General features: G+C 37.8%; 1 protein-coding gene and 1 long non-coding RNA gene across 7 annotated transcripts in view; one reads left to right on the top strand and one right to left on the bottom strand.

The window, feature by feature from the left end:
- Positions 1 to 5710, bottom strand: part of LOC125617212 — a 24286-nt gene extending 18576 nt beyond the window's left edge. The window contains exon 1 of the long non-coding RNA XR_007348129.1: positions 5572 to 5710. This is a non-coding gene — a long non-coding RNA (uncharacterized LOC125617212). The remainder of the gene's footprint in view (positions 1 to 5571) is intronic.
- The window catches only part of Ltbp1 (latent transforming growth factor beta binding protein 1), a 389795-nt gene that overhangs the window by 277875 nt on the left and 92231 nt on the right, over positions 1 to 19689 (top strand). For all 6 annotated transcript variants that reach the window (XM_015479779.2, XM_048804568.1, XM_048804569.1 and 3 more), the window contains 4 exons: positions 5592 to 5717; positions 6880 to 7005; positions 7406 to 7528; positions 10680 to 10799. In XM_015479779.2, the coding sequence (XP_015335265.2) occupies positions 5592 to 5717; positions 6880 to 7005; positions 7406 to 7528; positions 10680 to 10799 (495 nt within the window). The remainder of the gene's footprint in view (positions 1 to 5591; positions 5718 to 6879; positions 7006 to 7405; positions 7529 to 10679; positions 10800 to 19689) is intronic.

Here is a 19689-nt window from a genome sequence, read left to right as displayed (position 1 = left end):
AGTATATATATATATATATATATATATATATATATTTTAATGAAGTGTGACAGTGTAATTCACTAGTTTTTTTCTAAATAAATACTATATTTCCATTTTCCAATTTGAAGATGAATTTAGTTGTGAATGGGTATGGCTAACTTCAATGGACATACTTCTTGCAAAATAACTTTGCAGAGGCTAATTAAGTTTGGCTAGATGAAGGCAGTTTCATCCTTTAAAGGCAGCTGTGTGAGAAATAACAAATAGAAGTTGCTCGACTTCAACTGAACTGTGGAACTGATTGAAAAACATGAAAGCAGCCCTGCCGTATGAAGTTGTCAGAAGACTGTGTAATTGGAGTCTGGCAGAGAAACAGGGCTAACATCTGCTGTCACATGTTTGAAGCACAAATATTTATTTCCAAGAAACAAATGATGCTGAACTTTTTTCTCATGTAGTAGTTGTAAGTATTTGCATTACCTATAGTAAAAAAAAAAAATCTTAGTGAAAGAATCAATGAGGAGAAATTATACAGTCCATATAATTTAAATCAAAATGTAGATGGTCCCATTGGTTGGATATGGGGACCAAACATAGATCTTAGGAGCAAACTGACCAATGTTTTCAGGAACATTATATAATTTTTTTTATCAAAAACACCGAGGCAGTAAATTATTGTTACTGTTAGTTTCTCCCATATCTGAAGAAAGAAATAGAATAATTAAAGTCTAAAATAAATATGATCAGCTCTATATTTCATAGTGATGATATCTTTATGGTGGTGAGATTGGAGGTAGGCTTTATAGATTTTTTTTAGCCAAACACACTTTAACATGTAATAATTATAAAGTGAGCTGCATATTTGCAGGAAATAAGAGTGATATTTTCCACTCTTAACAGCTGACTTGGTGGCTTGCAACATTATGGGTGTACTGTTTCCAAATAAATTATACGTTTCAGCATATAAATTCTTGATTTAGCATAGGGTCTTAATAGCTGAGGGATAGGTTGGAAAATCAAACCTTTATTTCTCTGGCAAATATTTACGAAGTGGAAACATCTGTTTCAATTGTTGTGGGCAATTTATGCTCATTGTGGGGCAGTTAGAAAGCCAGGGCATTTTTGTAAACCTTGCCATGAGTTCACATTTGATGCCTTGCTCAGACTCTTCCCGGACTTTCCCCGTGGCCCTTGCAGACCAACCAGAAATTATTCTTTGTCTCCTTCACTGCCTTACAGAAACCTCTGTAATTATGATGGCCCAAGTATTTTTTAAAGCTATTTGCTCATCCAGTTTTTCCAGAACTCACAATTGACCCCTTTAAAAATGTTTGTCCCTGAAGCATATTCCGAATGTCATTACAGTCTCAAGAAACTATGTATGCTGATGGAAAATGAACTCTTTAAAAAAAAAAAATGTAGAATCATCTCGCTTTAGTGTTTCCAGACGCCATTTTTAAGGCACTGATTCGTTTGCTCATTCATTCATTCAAGTCATCAGATGATGGATGACCTGGAGGTCAGCACACTCATTTTCACATTTTGCCAAAAGCTTTCTTTTTCATTTAATTTTAGAAAATAAAGATATACTGCTAAATCCACCATTGGCCTTGCTGCTGGGGTGAATAGAGCATTTGGTTTTTCCATTGGCTTTTGGTCATGGTTCTTTTTCCAAATTCTAAGTGGACTGCAGCCAAAGAAACAGAGTGAGGTCCTTGGACTGGTGAAGGTGAAGTTATTTCAGGGGCACATATCAAAAGAAAGGGTAGGGCTGCCCATGAACCCGGAGGCATATGGATGTTATGAAGCACACATGAAAAAGTCCAGTGGGGACACTTGCTTGACAGCCTCTCTGGGAAGCCAACCGTGCTGAAGAAGAAAAGCCATTCCCAGTTGCCAGGGTAATGCTGGGGCTGTGCTGTCTGTGGGAGGCTCTGCCTCTATGGTTTCCAGGGCTTGTGTTGACAGTTTGCTCTAAGTGTCTGTTTCTCCACAAACTGGCCCATTCTGGGAGGATAGGTTCACATGCCGATATGTGAGCGACCTCCTGCAAAAATATAAAGCCGGGTATCTTTGTCCTAAACAATAGAAAAAGCAGAAAATTCATCCTGTTCTTTAGGACAGCACCCCCAGGACTTGCCTTTCTGTGTGCTGTCGATGTGCTTGAGAATGAAAACATAACAGGGGAGTGGGGAAAGCCCAGCGACAGATGAGGAGACATGCTTTAAAAATTTTAAATATGGGTAACAGTGTGGGTACGATGCCAACTAACTCTTGGATGCCCAGTGAGTAGAAAGCAGACTGAATGTCTTGGGGGCATTGTCCTGTCTACCTGGACAGGTGAGCTTCTGCCTGGCATGTGGCTGAAAGGGATCTCTGAGGTCAAAAATGTTGAACGTTAAAGTAGCTGATCACTTCTTTCAAAAGGACACAATCAATACAGAAGTCAAATACGATTTATAAATGTCCTTTCTCTCCCTGGATGTGTCTCTTAGTACCCTCTAGTGGCATCAGCTTAGCATTTTCAAGCATATGTTCATGCCCTGCCAGCAAGGATCACCATTTTCAAACTGTCTTTCTCTATATTGAACTATGAGAAGATCAATTAAAATCCCTCAGCATTCTTTACCAACATAATTTCAATCTCATAACTTCCATTTAAGGTATTGAAGTGGAAGGAAAGGCCACTTTTATTCATTTCATTTCCTACAACAAAAGTTTTATGATATATAATATGTAATTTAAGAAATAATAAAAATATGTTGGTAAATTGTTATGGGAACATATTACACTTGAATTAAGCATCCATATTTTTGAAGACCTTTGTCCATATATGTTAAAAACTCCATTCTAATACTATGCCTGAAAAATGAGAAATAAATATTTGGTAATAGAGAAGAAATTGGTGTGTGTGGGAGGGGGGCAGTAACTATGGATCAGACCTTTCATATAAACTCTGGATTTATAGCCTTTTAATTTTTGGCCTGGATCCTTGCCCCTCATACCTTAATTCGTCATTTAAAGATTTTACTTTCCTTTTGCAAATATGACCAACATGTCTTTTCTGTTTTTAGAAAATGGCAGAAAAGCATACAAAGGAAGGTCGGTAATGACAAAGAAAACTAAGAAATCTAAATATGAATCATTTTCATAGGAGACATCTACCAATAATATATAGAGATGTTTAGAGATGTATTTCTCAAACTTTTCAACTAAAAATTCCTATAGAAAAGAGAATTCTTACCTGAGTGTCTTAGAGTATCACCTGGTGAGGACTACTTTTACCTTCAGATTTTTGAGGCACATAAAAATGGAACTCTTGAGGGAAGACTTTTCTGATTATAAAACTACTAATTACATGCTTGTTGTAGAAAACTTTTTAAGATACAGAAAAAAATATATAAATAAGAAAATAACAATCCAATAAACTTGGATATATTTTCTTCTAGCCTTTTTTTCCTGAGTGTATCATAATTTGAAATCAGGGTCTATATTGTGTTTTTTACCTAACTATATATTTTTTCAACAAATAAGCATTTCCCTCTCCTGTTAATGATTGTATAACCTGTGTTTATAGTTATCAAAATTCATTGTGTTGTTATTGCCAGTTACTTAAATTGAAGTGTTCGTGTTAATCACTCAATGTTTTATCCTCCTGAATCATTTTAGTTTTTCTAGAATTGGGTAATTTACTAACTATAAGTAAGTATTTTTCTAATAGTTAACTAGCATAAATGAACTCATAAAAGATATTTAGATTGCAGGTCATGGTTTTTTGCATACCCTCTTCATACATACAGATGATGTTGTTTTAAGTTTTACAGTTCCTGTGTTCCTCTTTCACAGGACTTGCTTTGAAATCTTAAAGTTATAGCACTGTGAATACTTTATGAAAAATGAAGACCGTGGTTGGGGTTTTGGAGAGCAACCTCAACCCCAGTGTAGTTCATTTACATGGTGAAGTTTTTGGTGAAGCATGATTTTCACATGCTTAGAAAATGGCAGAAAAGTGCATAGTGGGTCATTAGTGACAGTAACCCACTTGTATTTCTTCTTGTTCAAGCCATGGTCCCTCTTACAAAACTGTGCCATGGATTTGTTACACTCAGAGGCCTCAATCTACTTCTCCTTGGGGGGTTCCTTGGTCTCATCAGTGCCAGCATTTCTTTTAAGCCTTGTTTGCTATATTATAAGACTGAGATAATTATAGCCCAAGGTAGTATTGGTATAAATGCGCTATTTCTTTGTTACATATTCTTAGGTGACTTCAATACAAATAACAGTGATAATGATAACGTTTATGAATATACTTAATGTGCCAGGCATTAGGTTTTCTCAGTCTAATACTTAGGAGTTGTGCCAGGCATTTAGGTTTTCTCAGTCTAATACTTAGGAGTTGGAACTCTGACTAGTTCCATTTTACACTTGTAGAAAAGTGAGGCTTATGATGGTTAAATAACTCACCCTGGACTAGAGAGCTTTAAAGGGTGACAGAATTTGTACCTGTGCTGACTTCAAGTGAGTGCTTCCAACCACCAGCTGTACTGCCTCCTCTGTCGTTGTACCTTCCATCAGAGGTCATTGAAAATAGAAAATATTAGAGAGTAATTTATCTCAGAAGGCCACCTTTGAGTCCTGTGTCCTTTAGGTAATTAAGCTTATGTAGATGGACTCTTATGAACCTGTCTCCACCATAGTGCGTATCTAAGTGGAGTGAGGACTTGAACAGGCTGCATGGAAGAAACAGGTCTCACGTAGCCATCAGTAAGAGAGTAAGGGAGGAATTTAACAGAGAAGATTTGGAAGATGATACTTTACTAGTATAAATAAAATGTGCTCACATTGGAAACTGGGAAATTGAGAGTTAGATATACTTGGAAGTTTGCTTTCATTAGGAGGGAGAACTCTTTCTTCGGAATTAATGAGAAACTTTGGAGGAGTTTGGATCTAGTTGTTGGAACTGAAATTTGACCTGCTAATGAATGGAAAATTACCATTTATTTCTTATCAGAAGAAATAACACAATGATTCAAACTCTGTCATCTATGGTGAAACAGAGTGGATAGAAATGTATGCATAGGCCATGTTGGAAGTTGTTTTTTATTTTTTGGGGGGGAGGGGGTTGCCAGGGATTGAACTCAGGGGCATTCAACCACTGAGCCACATCCCCAGCCCTATTTTGTATTTTATTTAGAGACAAGGTCTCACTGAGTTGCTTAGAGCCTTGCTGTTGCTGAGGCTGGCTTTGAACTCACGATCGTCCTGCCTCAATCTCCCTAGCCTCTGGGATTACAGGCATGCATCACAGCGCCTGGCTTAGAAGTTGTTTTGTTAAGAATAGATTTCCTTAAAACTTCCAACAGGCCTCTTTCTGAGTTTCTACCCACTGCAGTTGTTATTAGTAACTATTAATGATCTTGAATAGGACTAATCAATATTGTGATCACATGAACTTTTATTTGATTTCAGAGGTTGGCTTTGTCTTCTAAGTACAGGATTATGTCAACATTATTTAGCTAGTCGAGAAACACAAAGTAATGATTTGTAAATAGCAGTGAAATCTTTATTTCTGTGTTTCTTTTTTCACACTGTGTTCTTTTCTTTTAAAGAAATTAATGAATGTACTGTGAACCCTGATATCTGTGGAGCAGGACACTGCATTAACTTACCGGTGCGGTACACCTGTATCTGCTACGAGGGCTACAGGTTCAGTGAGCAACAGAGGAAGTGTGTTGGTAAGAGGCATTTAGGACAGACAGTTATTAATTAAATAGAAGATATTTGTTATGTGTAAAACATTTTTCTTAAACAAGTCGATTTAAACATGTCAAGAAAATGTTACTATGTTTAATTTTTAAAAGATGTTTATACTTTCTCTAAGAGAGCTCAGAAAAAGGATCTGCCATACTCCTGGGATTCTCTTCTTTATTCAGTGGTACCTACCTTGTCAAATTTGATATATTTACCTAAATGTGGAATAATTTATGAAAGTTTTTCAGATAAAGTAGATAAGAATTCCAGAAAGAGCTACCTAAAAACTTGTATTTAGCAAAAGCAAGTTAATATTAATGTCTGCTATAATAAAGAACTCAATGTTAATGTCTGCTATTATAAAGAATTCATTTAAGTACACGAAATATGATTTCTAAATTGGATTTCTAAATGGAGGACCTGTCTGTGCCCTGGCAGGAAGCTATTAATGAATTTATAAGTAAGAGATTTCATATACGTTGCTTTGGAATAAGAGGTATCTCAGAGAGAGGTTTAATAGAGTTAAATCAATCATTTTAATGCGTTTACTATAAACTTAATTTCCTTTTTCAAAAAAGGGAGATTTAGCACTAAGTTACAAGGTGTTGTCAAAGTAAACAAAGCAACAAAGGCAGATGTGTGAATTTTGTGCATTATGTAGGGCAGGGAGGAGGGGGGGAAGAAGAGCTAATCACACTGCTCTATTACATGTTTCCCCTTCATTTGCATACATTGTATTCACCTTTAGAACCCAAAATATGAAGTAGAAGAGGCAGTAGAGATGTCTTAATCCAGCTCCTGGCCTGTGCACAGTGAAAGAGTCTCCGACTCTCTTGCTGACGGCACATTCCAGTGCTTGATGACCCCAGTTATCCGCAGAATGCTGGTTTGACCTGAAATCTGTCTGCAACATCAATGTTGTGGTTTTTAGTTTTAACCTTTGAGGTTATACGCAATAAGCTGCTTCCTCTTCCCACTCACCATCCTTCAAGGATCTTGGCAAGACAGATCCTGTCTCTTTTTACTTGTTCTCCTCAGTTGTAAAGGTTTGTGTCCCCAGGGAATGGCATGCTGGTCTTTTACAGAGCAGGGAGACTGAATTCTTGCTACACAGCACTAATCTTTTTCTATTTGTTGCATTAACAGATATTGATGAATGTACTCAGGCCCAACACCTCTGCTCCCAAGGACGCTGTGAAAACACCGAGGGAAGTTTCTTGTGTATTTGCCCGGCGGGATTTATGGCCAGTGAGGAGGGTACTAACTGCATAGGTAATGGCAGTGTTCTTCCTAATGTATAAATTCTCAGACCTGGGGTTTTAGGTGTCCCAGGACCCTATCAGTTCAGTGCTCATTAAGACAATCCAGAAGTTTTAAAATAAGCGTTTTGTTAGGACATGGCCATCTGCTAGGCACCGGCAGATATAAGTGAATTTTTTTTTCTTTCCAACACTTCTGATGGAGGAATGTCAAAAATGTACAGACACGGTGTGTAACATGTCACTTCTGGACCCCTTGTGAATCAAACCTCTGTGATTTGGAAGCCTGTTGAACAATCCAAGGGGTGATAGTAGATTTTAGTTATCTCACAATTATGTTTGAACTAAGCTGGGAGAGGTGTGAAATGATACTTTGGAAATTAAACCTTGACAGTGTTTTCTGCTTCATATAGACGTGGACGAGTGCCTGAGGCCTGACGTCTGTGGGGAGGGACACTGCATCAACACCGTGGGGGCCTTCCGGTGTGAATACTGTGATAGCGGGTACCGCATGACCCGGAGAGGCCGTTGCGAGGGTGAGTCTGCTTAGAGAATCAGGATCCTGGCGCCTGCATGCGCTGAGCACAAGTGCCCATGAAACACAGGGCTGGGTCTGGACTCCAGGGCCGTAAGCACAGCCTGGTTGCTGTTCTCCTCCCTGATTCTGCAGGATACCAGTGTATCCAGGCTCCCACACTTTCTGGATTCACAGCCACTTTGCCTCATTTCAGTGGCTCTGTCTGGATTATTTTCCATCTTCGTGTTCTCATTATTTTTCACCCTGGTATCTGCCTTCCCTGGTATTTGGAGTGAGATCACTTTAATTAATTGCCGAGTATCCTCGTACAAACCCAGTCTTAATTAGGACGTCTGGCTTGTTCATCTGGAAACATAGTGCAGGTGGAACCAGTGTTGATTTTTCGTTTTCAACTTGTTGCATTCCTTTGTCTCAGCTGCCTTCTTTTACACGTGTTCTGGGACTTTCTTGCAAACTTCCCACAGAAGTATTGTCTGACCAACTTGGTCAGATTCCAGTGGTGCTAAATAAAATTCCTTTCTTACTGACCATAGCCATAAGTTTGCCCTCATCAGGGAGATGTAGCTCAGTGGTAGTGCCCTGCCTAACATGCATGAGGTTCAATCCTGAGTAGAAAAAAATATAGAGAGAAAATATGTATTACATGGCCCAGATTACTTTCCAGTTAATAGTTCTGTCTATGTAGATGTCGAGGGTGGGCAGGTACTTTTTTGAAACTGCTGCAGTACTTTTCTGTACTTATATTCCTGAAGAAATACATTAGCTTCTGTTGAACTTCTGTCATGGAGATGTGAGGGCCAGGGCACAGGGGTCCCAGGCTGGTGTTGAGTAGTTTGCATGTGAGAGTGATTTGGGGTCCTAGGGTTTCCTGCTTGGCTGCCAATAGTCTGCCTTTTGTTTAGCTTCTAAAGTTAGGGAGTGACAGACCAGGTGGGCCAGTCTGCTCTTAGCTGTCCCTTGGCTTCTGCCTGTTGGTTTTCTTCACAGCTCCAATGACCCAGAGAGCTAATTAGACATTTTTGTTGGCAGCTCCCACCTGCCCTTCAGTTCTGCATATAGTCCCAGAATGGAAAGAGAAGATATTTCATCAATAAGGAAAGAAGGGAGGAGACAAGAAATTTGAAGATTATAAAATTAAACTGAAAGCTCATAGAATATTCAGGAATACTCAATATATGGAAATTATTTAGCTGAAATATCACCAGGGTTCCCTGAATAAGTAATATATCATTCTATCCCCCGTGAAAAGGCTAGCGAAGCAGAAGGAGCCAAACAGTGCGGCTGTTTTCTACTTTGGTCATGGACTAGAACCAAAGGTCCCTGAGCTCCTGGCTCACAGAAGATTTTCTCAGCTGTCACTAACGAAGCTGCTTTCAAACAGCACCAGTCTCCAAGGAGCCTATTGTAGTTTACAGACATTATCTCATTCATCCTTGCTTTATTCCATAAAAGCATTACAGGGCAGGTAGTCCCTCATTTATAGATGAGGGAACAAGTGAGAGCAGCAGGAAATTCAGGGATGTTATCTTGTATTGCTCAATGTTGCACTGTATTTATTGGGCCAGCCTGGCTCAGGGACATTTCTCTGATTAGCAGTTGTATTTTTATTTATTTTTTTTAAATTCCCATCCAGAGGAGAATGTAATGCTTTTTGGAAATTGAAACTGGCAAGCATCATCGTTTTTTTTTTTTGTTTGTTTGTTTTTAGAACAAGAAGTCCCAGAACATCTGAGCTTAAAAAAAAAAAAATCCACAAACATCACTGTGTGTTATTGTTTATTAGTAGGAATTTTTCACTGATAAAAGAAAAATTACAATGCTGACCTGGTGCTTATTTTTTAATATCTTCATTTTTTTTTTTTTTGTCATTTTTAAGCATTCCTGCCCTCCCAACAAATATGTAGTGGAGTGGAGTGGGAGAAAAGTTTTAAGTGTACCAGAATGAATACATGAAATACCTATGGATGTCTATTTAGTGAACTAGTTATGTATTTTTTAAAAAATATTTTTAGTTGTAGATGGACACAATACCTTTATTTTGTTTATTCAGATATATGCGGTGCTGGGGATCGAACCCAGGGCCTTACGCATGCTGGGTAAGCGCTCTACCACTGAGCTACCAACCCCAGCCCCAGTTATATATTTTTTTCACTTTCACTTTTCAGGATATGCCCTGAAAATCTATTCATGTGCTAAGTATGTTTAAAGGTCTATATACCATTCATTTTGTATTAGAGCACTTAGATACAAATTCAAAATCCACCTCCAGAGAAAGCACTTCTTTCAAATGCCACTCATTTTCATCTGTTGAACTCCTTCCTGTATTTTAGTTTCCTTCATTTTCTTGTTTTTAACCATTCTTTAAAAATAACTAATGCTAGTGTTATAGTTATCTCTGCTGCAGCTCCCACCAAACTTAGGTGATTTTTTTTCTTCCCGGTATTAAAAAGAATGATTAATAATTTCAGTTAGCAGCAAATGAGAGAAAAGGTCTATTTTTACCAGAAAATAGTCACACAAATTTAGATTTAATATCTAAGTGTCCCAATATAAAATGTACATTATATAGGACCTCTAAACACCCATGTTTTTCTGGAAAATCTTAAAAGTATATATGAGTTCACTCTCTCCTAACGTTCTTTTCTTCCTCCAAGGACTTTCTATCATATGAAAGGTTTTAAATTACTCAAACCCAGGATATTCTTGGTTTATAAAGCCAAAGTGAAGATTCCCTAGAGCATCTAATGTCTGCAGAGAAAATTCTGGCCAGGTAGATATATGGCTTCCTCACTCTCGCCCCCATTCCTTGTATTTCTTTCTGGCAAGCTGTGGTATTACTTGAAAGATTTGATGTTCAAAAAGTGACCTCAGAAGACTACCAACTCCCAGAGTGGAGAGGTCTGACGCTGCCAGTTGAAGAATTGGGGCCAAGTTCTTCCTTGGAATATGTTGTAAATATTTTAATCCAGGTATACTTCACCATGCATTATTGCCATATGTTTAAGTCTAGACCCACCGTCTCACCGAGTTGTTTTCTCCACTGAAATGCAGATCTAACCTGCCTTTCCTCTACTTCCTCATGAAAGGAAGGTTTCACTGTGGTATTGTGATGAAATTTCAGTTGATGACCTACCTCTTTGGCCTTTCAGATATTGATGAGTGTTTGACTCCAAGTACTTGTCCAGATGAGCAGTGTGTGAATTCCCCCGGGTCTTACCAGTGTGTCCCCTGCACAGAAGGATTCAGAGGCTGGAATGGACAGTGCCTTGGTAGGTATCAAAGTTTTTCTTTCTTCTGTACATTACATTTTCTGATAGAGTGTTATGTTGACAGTTTAGTCCTCTCTCAAAATGAAAAGCAAATGAAACGTAATAAATTTACATCATTCTCGGAAAAGTTCTAAGTAATTTTTAATCATGGACAAAATAAGAAAATGGGTTCATATGTTAAGATGTAAGATTCTAGATGGAACAAATAATTCTAATTGCAATGAATTGTTATCCCTAATCTGATAAATACAACCAAATAAAATAGTAAATACAACATGGAAAAGAGAGATAAGGGAAGCATGAGAAGTGAGCACGGACTAATCGAGTAGGAAAGATACACCTGAACTTGCAATAGAAGTAGAGGATGTTGTAGTTTAGGCACAAGGGAAGATAAAGTTACCAGTTCGCTGTGGTTCTTTTTCCTGTGTGGATCTGTCTACCATATGATCTTTTTCTTAAAAGTTGAACTCTTTTCCATTCCATGCCAGAACTCTGAATAAGTGGGCTAAATGTGTCATTAATTCGTTCTTTTCTTTCCCCGGTGCATAAGAATTTACTACTATGCCCAATATTGTACTAAGTTCTGGAATACAGTGAGGGGCAAGAAACAAGTCAAAAAGAAGAAAGGGGAGAAAGGGAAAGAATCCTTGTGATTCTTACATTTTTGGTAGGGAAGACTGGCCCACACCCAAATATCTCACAAGTAAAACTTACAAAGGCTAGGAAGGAAGGGTCAGTGATATTACGAGAATTTTTGAGAGAAGGAGTGGCCCTTAGAAAAAATTCTAGAGTTGAGACTTAACTAGGGGAGAAGGTGGGAGGGTGGAGATTTATTTTAGAGGAGGCAAGGATAAGTAGGTGGCAGAGGCACACTTAATACTAAAACTTTTCTCCCATCACCAGACAGCAGATCAGCCACCAAGGCTGGTGGAGGTGGTCCCTGAGCCCATGTTCCTATCCCCAAGAGTATCTCCTAACAAAATCATGAGATGCAGATTTTTGAGGAACAAAAGAAAAAATATATTCATTAGTCGTTTATTGGATAAGCAGTTGTTTATATAATTGGTTTTCATCAGAAAGTGCATTTGGTTTTAATTTTCCCATTTGGCACAAATTGCCTAGTTACCTATTAAAGTTCTATTTGTCCTGTCATTTTTACACACTGATGCATGATCCAGGAAGAGTGCCTGAAGTCTACCTTAATACTACAATTTGCTGTAGTGTAAACACAGCCCTGATTCATGAATTTACTAATGGAACATGGCTGACCAAATTGGCAAGTGATTGTTCTTCAATATAGATAATACTAAATGTGTTCTCGTGTGTATATGTGTGTGTGTGTGTGTACACACACATATATACACATATTTTGTTCTAAATTAATGGAAAATACACAGTACCTTATTTAAAAATAATTTTACTTTTGCCAACCAGATGAGTAGAATCATAAGAAGAAATATTAGGTCACTATGTTGCTCAATTCAACCAAAGTCACACATTTAGCCTCTTGTTCCAAGCAATAGCTTTTGTTTCTACACTGCTGAGGTCATGCATTTCCTGTTATTAAGAGCAGGAATTTTTTTTTTCCCTTCTGCTTTGCGTGAAATTTTAGGCTGTATGTAATCTACACATCAAGCCACTCTGCCACCATATAATTGCTATTCCATCCATTGTTTATATTGAGATTACAGTTCTTTTAAATTTCTGAGGCTTTTTGCAAATTATACTGATAGAGATTTTTCCATCTTAATTTTTATGAAAAGAACTTTCAAGTGTTGAAAAGTTGAGAGAGACCAAAGGCAGATTTTGCAACACGCCCTTCCTCTTGTATTAAGCCAACAAGCGGATTGAATTTTTCTGCTAAGGGTTCACTGTGCTAATGAATACTCAGGCCTATCTTCTTGTGCCTTTATATGTCTTAGTTTGTCACCTTTATACTTTCATACCTTTTATACCTTTATACTTTCATCCTCTCAAATGCTTTTCAGAAGGTACATCTTAAGCCTATCTGCTAGTTGAGCTAATTGATAGCACATGATCATTTGTTCATTTAAACAACCACAGGGGGCACCTTATGCATGCCAGATGTTTTGCTGAGACACTAGGGGTTGAGAGTGAGCAAAGTTGCTCCCCTCATTGTACTTACATTCTAGTGCTTACTGTTTAACAAGTGAGCACGTAAAATATGTTGGATATTAACAGGAAAAATGAACCAGCCTCCGAGAGAGGGCAGCATTCTAATTGTTTTCATCTCTAACTGTGACCAGTTTGGGGCTTTTATATATCCTTTTCATCCAGATAATTTAGGATACATTGGTGAGATTTTTATCCTAATTTTTTAAAAGTTTGTTTTAATTAGTTACACATGACAGTACAATGATCTTGACATATCATACATTTGAATCAGATGAGGTATAATTTCTCATTTTTCTGAGTGTACAGGTTGCAGAATCACATTGGTCATGCAGTCATGTATATACATACAGCAATAATAAAGCCTATTTTATTCTGCTTTCCTAATTTTTAATCGACAATTTAATGTAATAACATTAAAGACTTGACCATTTCCTATAGTCACACCTTTTGGACAAAATCCTACATTTGGCACTTGTTAGTTGTCATCTGTAGAGATGACAGTCTCTACCTCACATGGCTGTTGGGTTCCAGATATCTTAGTTTTTTTTTTTTTTTTCCCTACAACCCTCCTCCTGGCTGTGTAGGTCTGCATGTTATAATCAAATACGTGCAAGTATCTGTGTAGTACACAGACTAATACTTAATTTGGCATTATGTTTTTGTTTTTTTTCCTTTAAGTTTGTCTATCTTCACATCAATTTGATTCTCTTTTCTTTTAAAATGTTCATTAAGAATTGCTACTCTGACCCCAGTGTTCTGCAGGGATCTGGTGCCAGTTACACTTTGTTTCTTTCACCAGCTAAATGATGAACTTGCCGAGACCATTAATGCTCTCATTATATTCACGCCAAGGAAGCTGGGTCTTACTGATGGATGCTTCTCTTTGATTTGTGAATTAGAAAAGAAATTGTTTGTGTAGAAACAGGTAAAATGTGAGCAGGTGTTGTCCTAGGAACGACATTTTTTTCCTGGTATTTAGGGCCTACCGTCTTTCATTCTGGGTCATTTATTGTCCACGTCAGATATCCCTTTCCAACTCTTCCTAACACATCAGCCCTCAGAGTGTTTTTGGCAACTCTTGTTGGCTCTTCTGTTAATGTAGCTGCTTCTGGCAAGTTGTGGATTTTGGTCTCCTCTTGAGAGTCCTGTCGTCATTCCACACAGTACGCCTTGGGCCTGACATTCAGCGGGGACCTGCTGCACACTTGATCCCTGCCTTGAATGGCTCTTTCATCACCCTGGGTTCTGGCCAGTTCCAGCTGGCTGCTTTGACCAGGACCTCTCTGAAGGGAAGCCAGCCTGTCAGGTACTCACTTGATGGGTTTCTCTTAACTCATGGGGAGCTGGACTCCCTCAAACCTGATAAGAACCATCCCTGAGGATGTTGCTCTAACATTTCATTATTTAAAGGTACACTTGCCATCTCTGATACAGAGGTCCTGGTACCCTGAGGTTAGATGTATTTTGGGCTGTGTGACCTCTCTGATGTTTTGTTTCATTGTCTGTAAAATACCAAAGAAGGATTGAAATAACTTCTTTGTAGGATTTATTGCCAGAATTAAATAAGTGATAGAAAGCACTTCATGAGGGCTGGAGTGGTGGCTCAGCAGTAGAGTGCTTGCCTAGCACATGTGAAGCCCTAGGTTCCATCCTCAGCACCATATAGAAATAAATAAATTAAATAAAGGTATTATGTAAAAAAAAAGAAAAGCAAAGAAAAAGAGAAAGCACTTCATGAGGTATCTGACACAAGGTTAGACCCAATAAACATTATAACTATTCTTCCTCTAATCATATTACCCTCCTTTTTATTGCCCTTGTCCTGAAATACTAAAAAAAAAAAAAAAAAAAAAAAAAAAAAAAGTAGTTAAGTTACCTACTAACCTACGATACCTGTTTAACTGTTCCATGTCTCTATATAAGTATATTCTCTTGGGCTTTCTTTAAACTTCCATCTTATAGACTTTAACTCTCCCTGTGTCGCGGGAACTTTATTTTATGGATTTGAGAGAGAGAGAGAGAGAGAGAGAGAGAGAGAGAGAGTGTGTGTGTGTGTGTGGTTGTCCTTTAATTTCTTAACATTTTTATTTAGCTAGAATTTACTTCCTGGGAACTATGATACTTCTCAGTAGAGTCATTAACAATTCCTGATAAGTGATGAGGCTTTCCATAACAATGCTGCTGTTTCCACTCTTTGGGAGAATATCATTTCCTTTGCTCACCTTCACATACATAAATGTGGCATGAGTTTCCGTAGCCAGGCAATTAGCCCTTTTTAGGTTTACTCTGTTGTCTTGCTTTGTAGTTAGACTGTGACAGCCCCTGTGACCTGGGAACCCAACTCCAGTTTTATCAGAGCGTTCCTTCTCCATTAACCCCTAAGTGGAGGCTTACTATCTGACTTCCATGTAAGCTTTCTAAATGTGATCATTCCTAGGTATTGGAAGACCCTAGTATCATTCAATCCACTGGAAAACTGGTTAGCTACAGTCTGAACCAGAACCAGGCACCAAGAACTTGCAGGTTGAACATGGAGAGCTCATTGTTCTAGAAGTTCTCTTCATATTAGGATTCATTTTCAGATTTCGAGATTCATTTGAACCTTTAGGGAATACATGAACATTCACAGATTTATCTGAAGTTGAAGGCCTTTGTACTATGTTTTTTATATAAGATGACAGCTGAGCACAATGTATACCTTTTGCAAATTTTCTAAAATGTACACTCATCAGCCCTAAATTATCACATGCTAAAGGAATCCTCTAATCAATCACTAAGCTATTTATTGTGCTATAGACTATGTGTCTACTAGATGCCAGGGATACTAACTTAACGTCTGCTAGGTGCTAGCAATAGAAATAACAACAAAACCTACTTTTGAAGGCAGGAACCATGCAAGAAAATTTGTTTTAATAAAAACTTCTCATTATGTAGTTTACAAAGGATTTTGACTTGATTGTTTCCTTTGATCCTCACAGCAGTCATCCCTGTGGAACAGATGTAAAAATTGATTCTCAAATAGGTTAGTGATCTTACTTAAAGTCACAAATAATAAATGGCAGAACTTGTCAGAACCCCGGGTCTTTTATTCTACAAATCCAGTGTTTTCTTTTGTCTGTTGTAACCCTCACATACACATGAAAAAAAAAAAAAGCAATTTAAAGAAGACCATAAGGAAACTAACTGTGTAGAAAGGAGAAATCCTTGCAGGCTGGAATCATCTCTAATAAGGATTGGTGATAAGGGATGAGGGAGTCTAGAGTTTGAGAGGACAGGTCTGCACAGTAGTGACTGTAGTTGAGTTTTTCTGGAAGGCAGAAATGTTTCTTTGGAAAGGTGAGATAGGAAGCCAGTAATTGGGTGGGATTAGTGGGTTGGTTTTCTGAGATCATCCTTGGCTTTATGTAGTATGTATACAACCTTGGCTCTTCTCCAATTTCTGAAAAGCAGTGATGATTTTTTTTGTGGATTGCATAACAGATTTTTGTCAGCAACTCTGCTACTACATATTTTAACTTCATTGGAATTGACAGAGAAAGCCTAAGATCCTACAATTTACAGTACCTCACCTGCAGTTTGAGGATGTCTTTTCACACTGGCTTGACCAGCAGTCTGTCTTCTGTTTTGCCGATTTTGCTTTTCTGTCAAATATATTCTCCCAACATCTTTAGAAAAACAAACAAACAAACTATGTGTGCAGAACAATTGAGAATCAACAATTGTGCAGAATCTTTGAAGTAATAGTACACTTGTGGTGGATACTCCTGTATTTCCATGTAGTGCTAGAATAAGATTCTTTCTTCCCAGTTCAAATGAAGTCCATAGAATTGACTAAGGACTAAGTTGTGGTTGGATGGGCTCAGAGAAATGATTGGTTCACACTAATCAATCACTAAGCTATTTAATTTGTTGACAGATTCATCTCCTTGAAAGGACAGGGTGTAATATGTGTAAATTATTTCCCTGGGACAAATTCTGGCCAACTCCTCGGAGTTGATAGGTGAAGTGTAAGGGGTCACAGCCCAGGGAGAATGTGACTGGGTGAAGTTAACCTCTGAAGACCCTTTCCACCTGGTAGGTCATGCCCACCAGGGAGGAGCTTGAATCAGTCTTGTGTATTCCCAAAACATTAGGAAGGGAAATGTAAAAAAAGATTTCCAACCCAGATAAATTGTACCCCAAGGCAATAAGAGAGCCAGCAAGGTGGTATTGCTTGCCAGTTGGGAGACACTGTTGTGAAATTATGGAGAATGGAAAGTTGTCAGGGAGCTAGAAGGAGGTTAATGTTCTCATTTTCTTTGAGAAAGGATAGAAAGTGGAGTCAGGGTATTCTTGACCACTGATCTTGGTGTTGACCTTGACAAAGAATCATAGAATGCATGCTTCAAGTGATGAAGTGAAATGCTTTCAAAAGGAAGGACTGATCATCAGCCAGGGTTCAGTAAGGACAAATCATGCCAGACTGTCCTCATTGGCTTTTCTTTATGAAATTATTAGATGAGTAGCCTAGGAAATCCTGTGGGTAGGGCATGTCATTTCAATAAGGCATTTTTGTTTAGTCTCTTGGGGCATTTTAGAAGAGAAGGATCACCTATGTTGGGTGATAACATAGCAAGATAGATGTATAAACTTTTGAGTAGTCATATCCATAAATCCTGACCTTATAAACCTCTGGCCACTTTGTTACCCTGGGAGATTCATTAATTCACTGGATGGCAATTGTGCCCTAATAGTTTATTGGTAAATTGGAGCTCAGAACCCAGTTTTCTATGAATCCAGTGATTTTTCCTAAGTTTCCCACTTGAAATGGGAAAGGCCTTTTGAACTCATTATATAAATGCATTGGAAGAATTGGAGTGATGTGTATTTTTTATAGACTGTGTCTTAGAGTAAGATGAATTTTGAGCTACAATATGGAAAACCAAAGACATAATCATCTCCCTCTGTTATCGGGGTAAGGTGACCATAGTGTTGTACATGTGTGATGGGTAGGTACCACCTAGCTTTCATGGTATTGATGAGAGATATCATCAAGGAGTAGAAATAAGAATTACAGGGGCTAGGCCTTTTGCTTTTGTTACTACCAGGACACCACAAGTTTTTGTTCTCACCTATGTTGGAGAACACCAGAAAACCATTCAAGTTTTTTTTTTCACCTTTTTTTTAATTGGTTGTTCAAAACATTACAAAGCTCTTGACATATCATATTTCAAGTTTTTTAAAGTAGATAAGCAATAACATTGATCAGATGTGTATTTTAGAGTTTACTCTTGCTGCAAGCCAGATAACGGATTAGAGATGGCAGGACAGACATCATTATCCAAAGTACATGTATGAAGACATGAATTGGTGTCAATATACAATCAGATATAAAAAATTCTGCTGTATTTGTATAATAAGAATTGTCATGCATTCCGTTGTCGTTTATTTTTTTTTAAATCAATTTAAAAACTTTTTTTTAACAAGGAGTTTCCTGCATAATTAAAAAAAAGTGAGATGGTAGTACAGAAAAACAAATTAAAGATTATGGCAGTTCTCAGGTAAAAGGAAGTGGAAGTAGTAGGAATAAAATGAAGTGAGTGTATTGAGAGATATTTGGAAGGTAGATTAATTTGATTTGGCAACGAATTGTAGGGAAAAGAGAGTGAGGGTTTCAAAGGGATGACTCTCCAATTTCTGACTTGGGCATTTGAGTAGATAGTGCTGCTATATATTGATATGGGAAGCAACATGTCACATTGATATGATATGGGGAAAAGGCAGGGGAGGGGGTTAAGGGTCAGTTTTGGCTGTGAAGACCCAAAGGAGCCTGTGGGACATCAAGGGGATTTCCTGTAGACTGACAGCTAGGTGCATGAATGTGCAGTTTAGGAGAGAATTCTGGACTAAAGATATTGTGCTGAGTTTACTTCATTCCATTTGTTCCATCAATTGTTTTTGTGAGGCCGATCTGAGACATCTTTCTTCTTTGTAGGAATTCTTCAGTGATATTTTTCTACATAGTTATTTCCTCCAGAACATGATCTCCATGTAGGCCACGTCTTCCTTCAATCCAAACTGTATTTTCTACATATAAATTATTGGCTTGACAGGATTCTGGTTCCATGCAATTTTGTCTATCATAAATATAGAAAAGAATAAACATATCAAGCTACCCTAGACACTTCACTACATTATGCTTCAACATTAATCATGGTAGTAGCCTTAAAAAAAGAAGTTTTATAAGCATCTCATGAATGGTAATCTCTACTGTCTGTTAATTTACTTTAGAAAAATTGATTTTTCTGTTATTCTTTAGCCTATAAATCACTTTCTCTGGTCATGAATAATTAAACAGAATAATCCATACATTTCTGAACTTGTTAACATTTTTGAAACCAAACCAGATACTAGACATGACATTTTCCCCTTGCTGTCTGGAATTTCCATGCCTAGTGTCTAGGCTCATTCTGTTCCATTATTTACTTTGGCTTCAGTACTTGGCTTCTTCTTTCAAGTTGTTTGCTTCCAGTGTTTACAAAAGTGGATTCCCACAAGCGAAGAGAGAGTGGATAATGAGTCAGTCTGGAAGTGCTATTTTTGTTGCCGTGGACTAACATCATTTCACCATAATTAGTGATGTTTTGTGAGAGCAACACAGAACACCTAGGCAGTGCCTATTCCTTGCCTCTTCTCCATAGGCACATGGAACACACAAATGCTTTACCATATTTTAGTATAAATCTCTGAATTCTATTGTAAGACAGATAGAATA

The sequence above is a fragment of the Marmota marmota genome, unplaced genomic scaffold, assembly GCF_001458135.2.
Source record: "Marmota marmota marmota unplaced genomic scaffold, marMar, whole genome shotgun sequence".
In the NCBI taxonomy this organism is placed as follows: Eukaryota; Metazoa; Chordata; class Mammalia; order Rodentia; family Sciuridae; genus Marmota; species Marmota marmota.
Note: the sequence above shows the minus strand (reverse complement) of the source record. Positions and strands in the feature narration are given on the sequence as shown.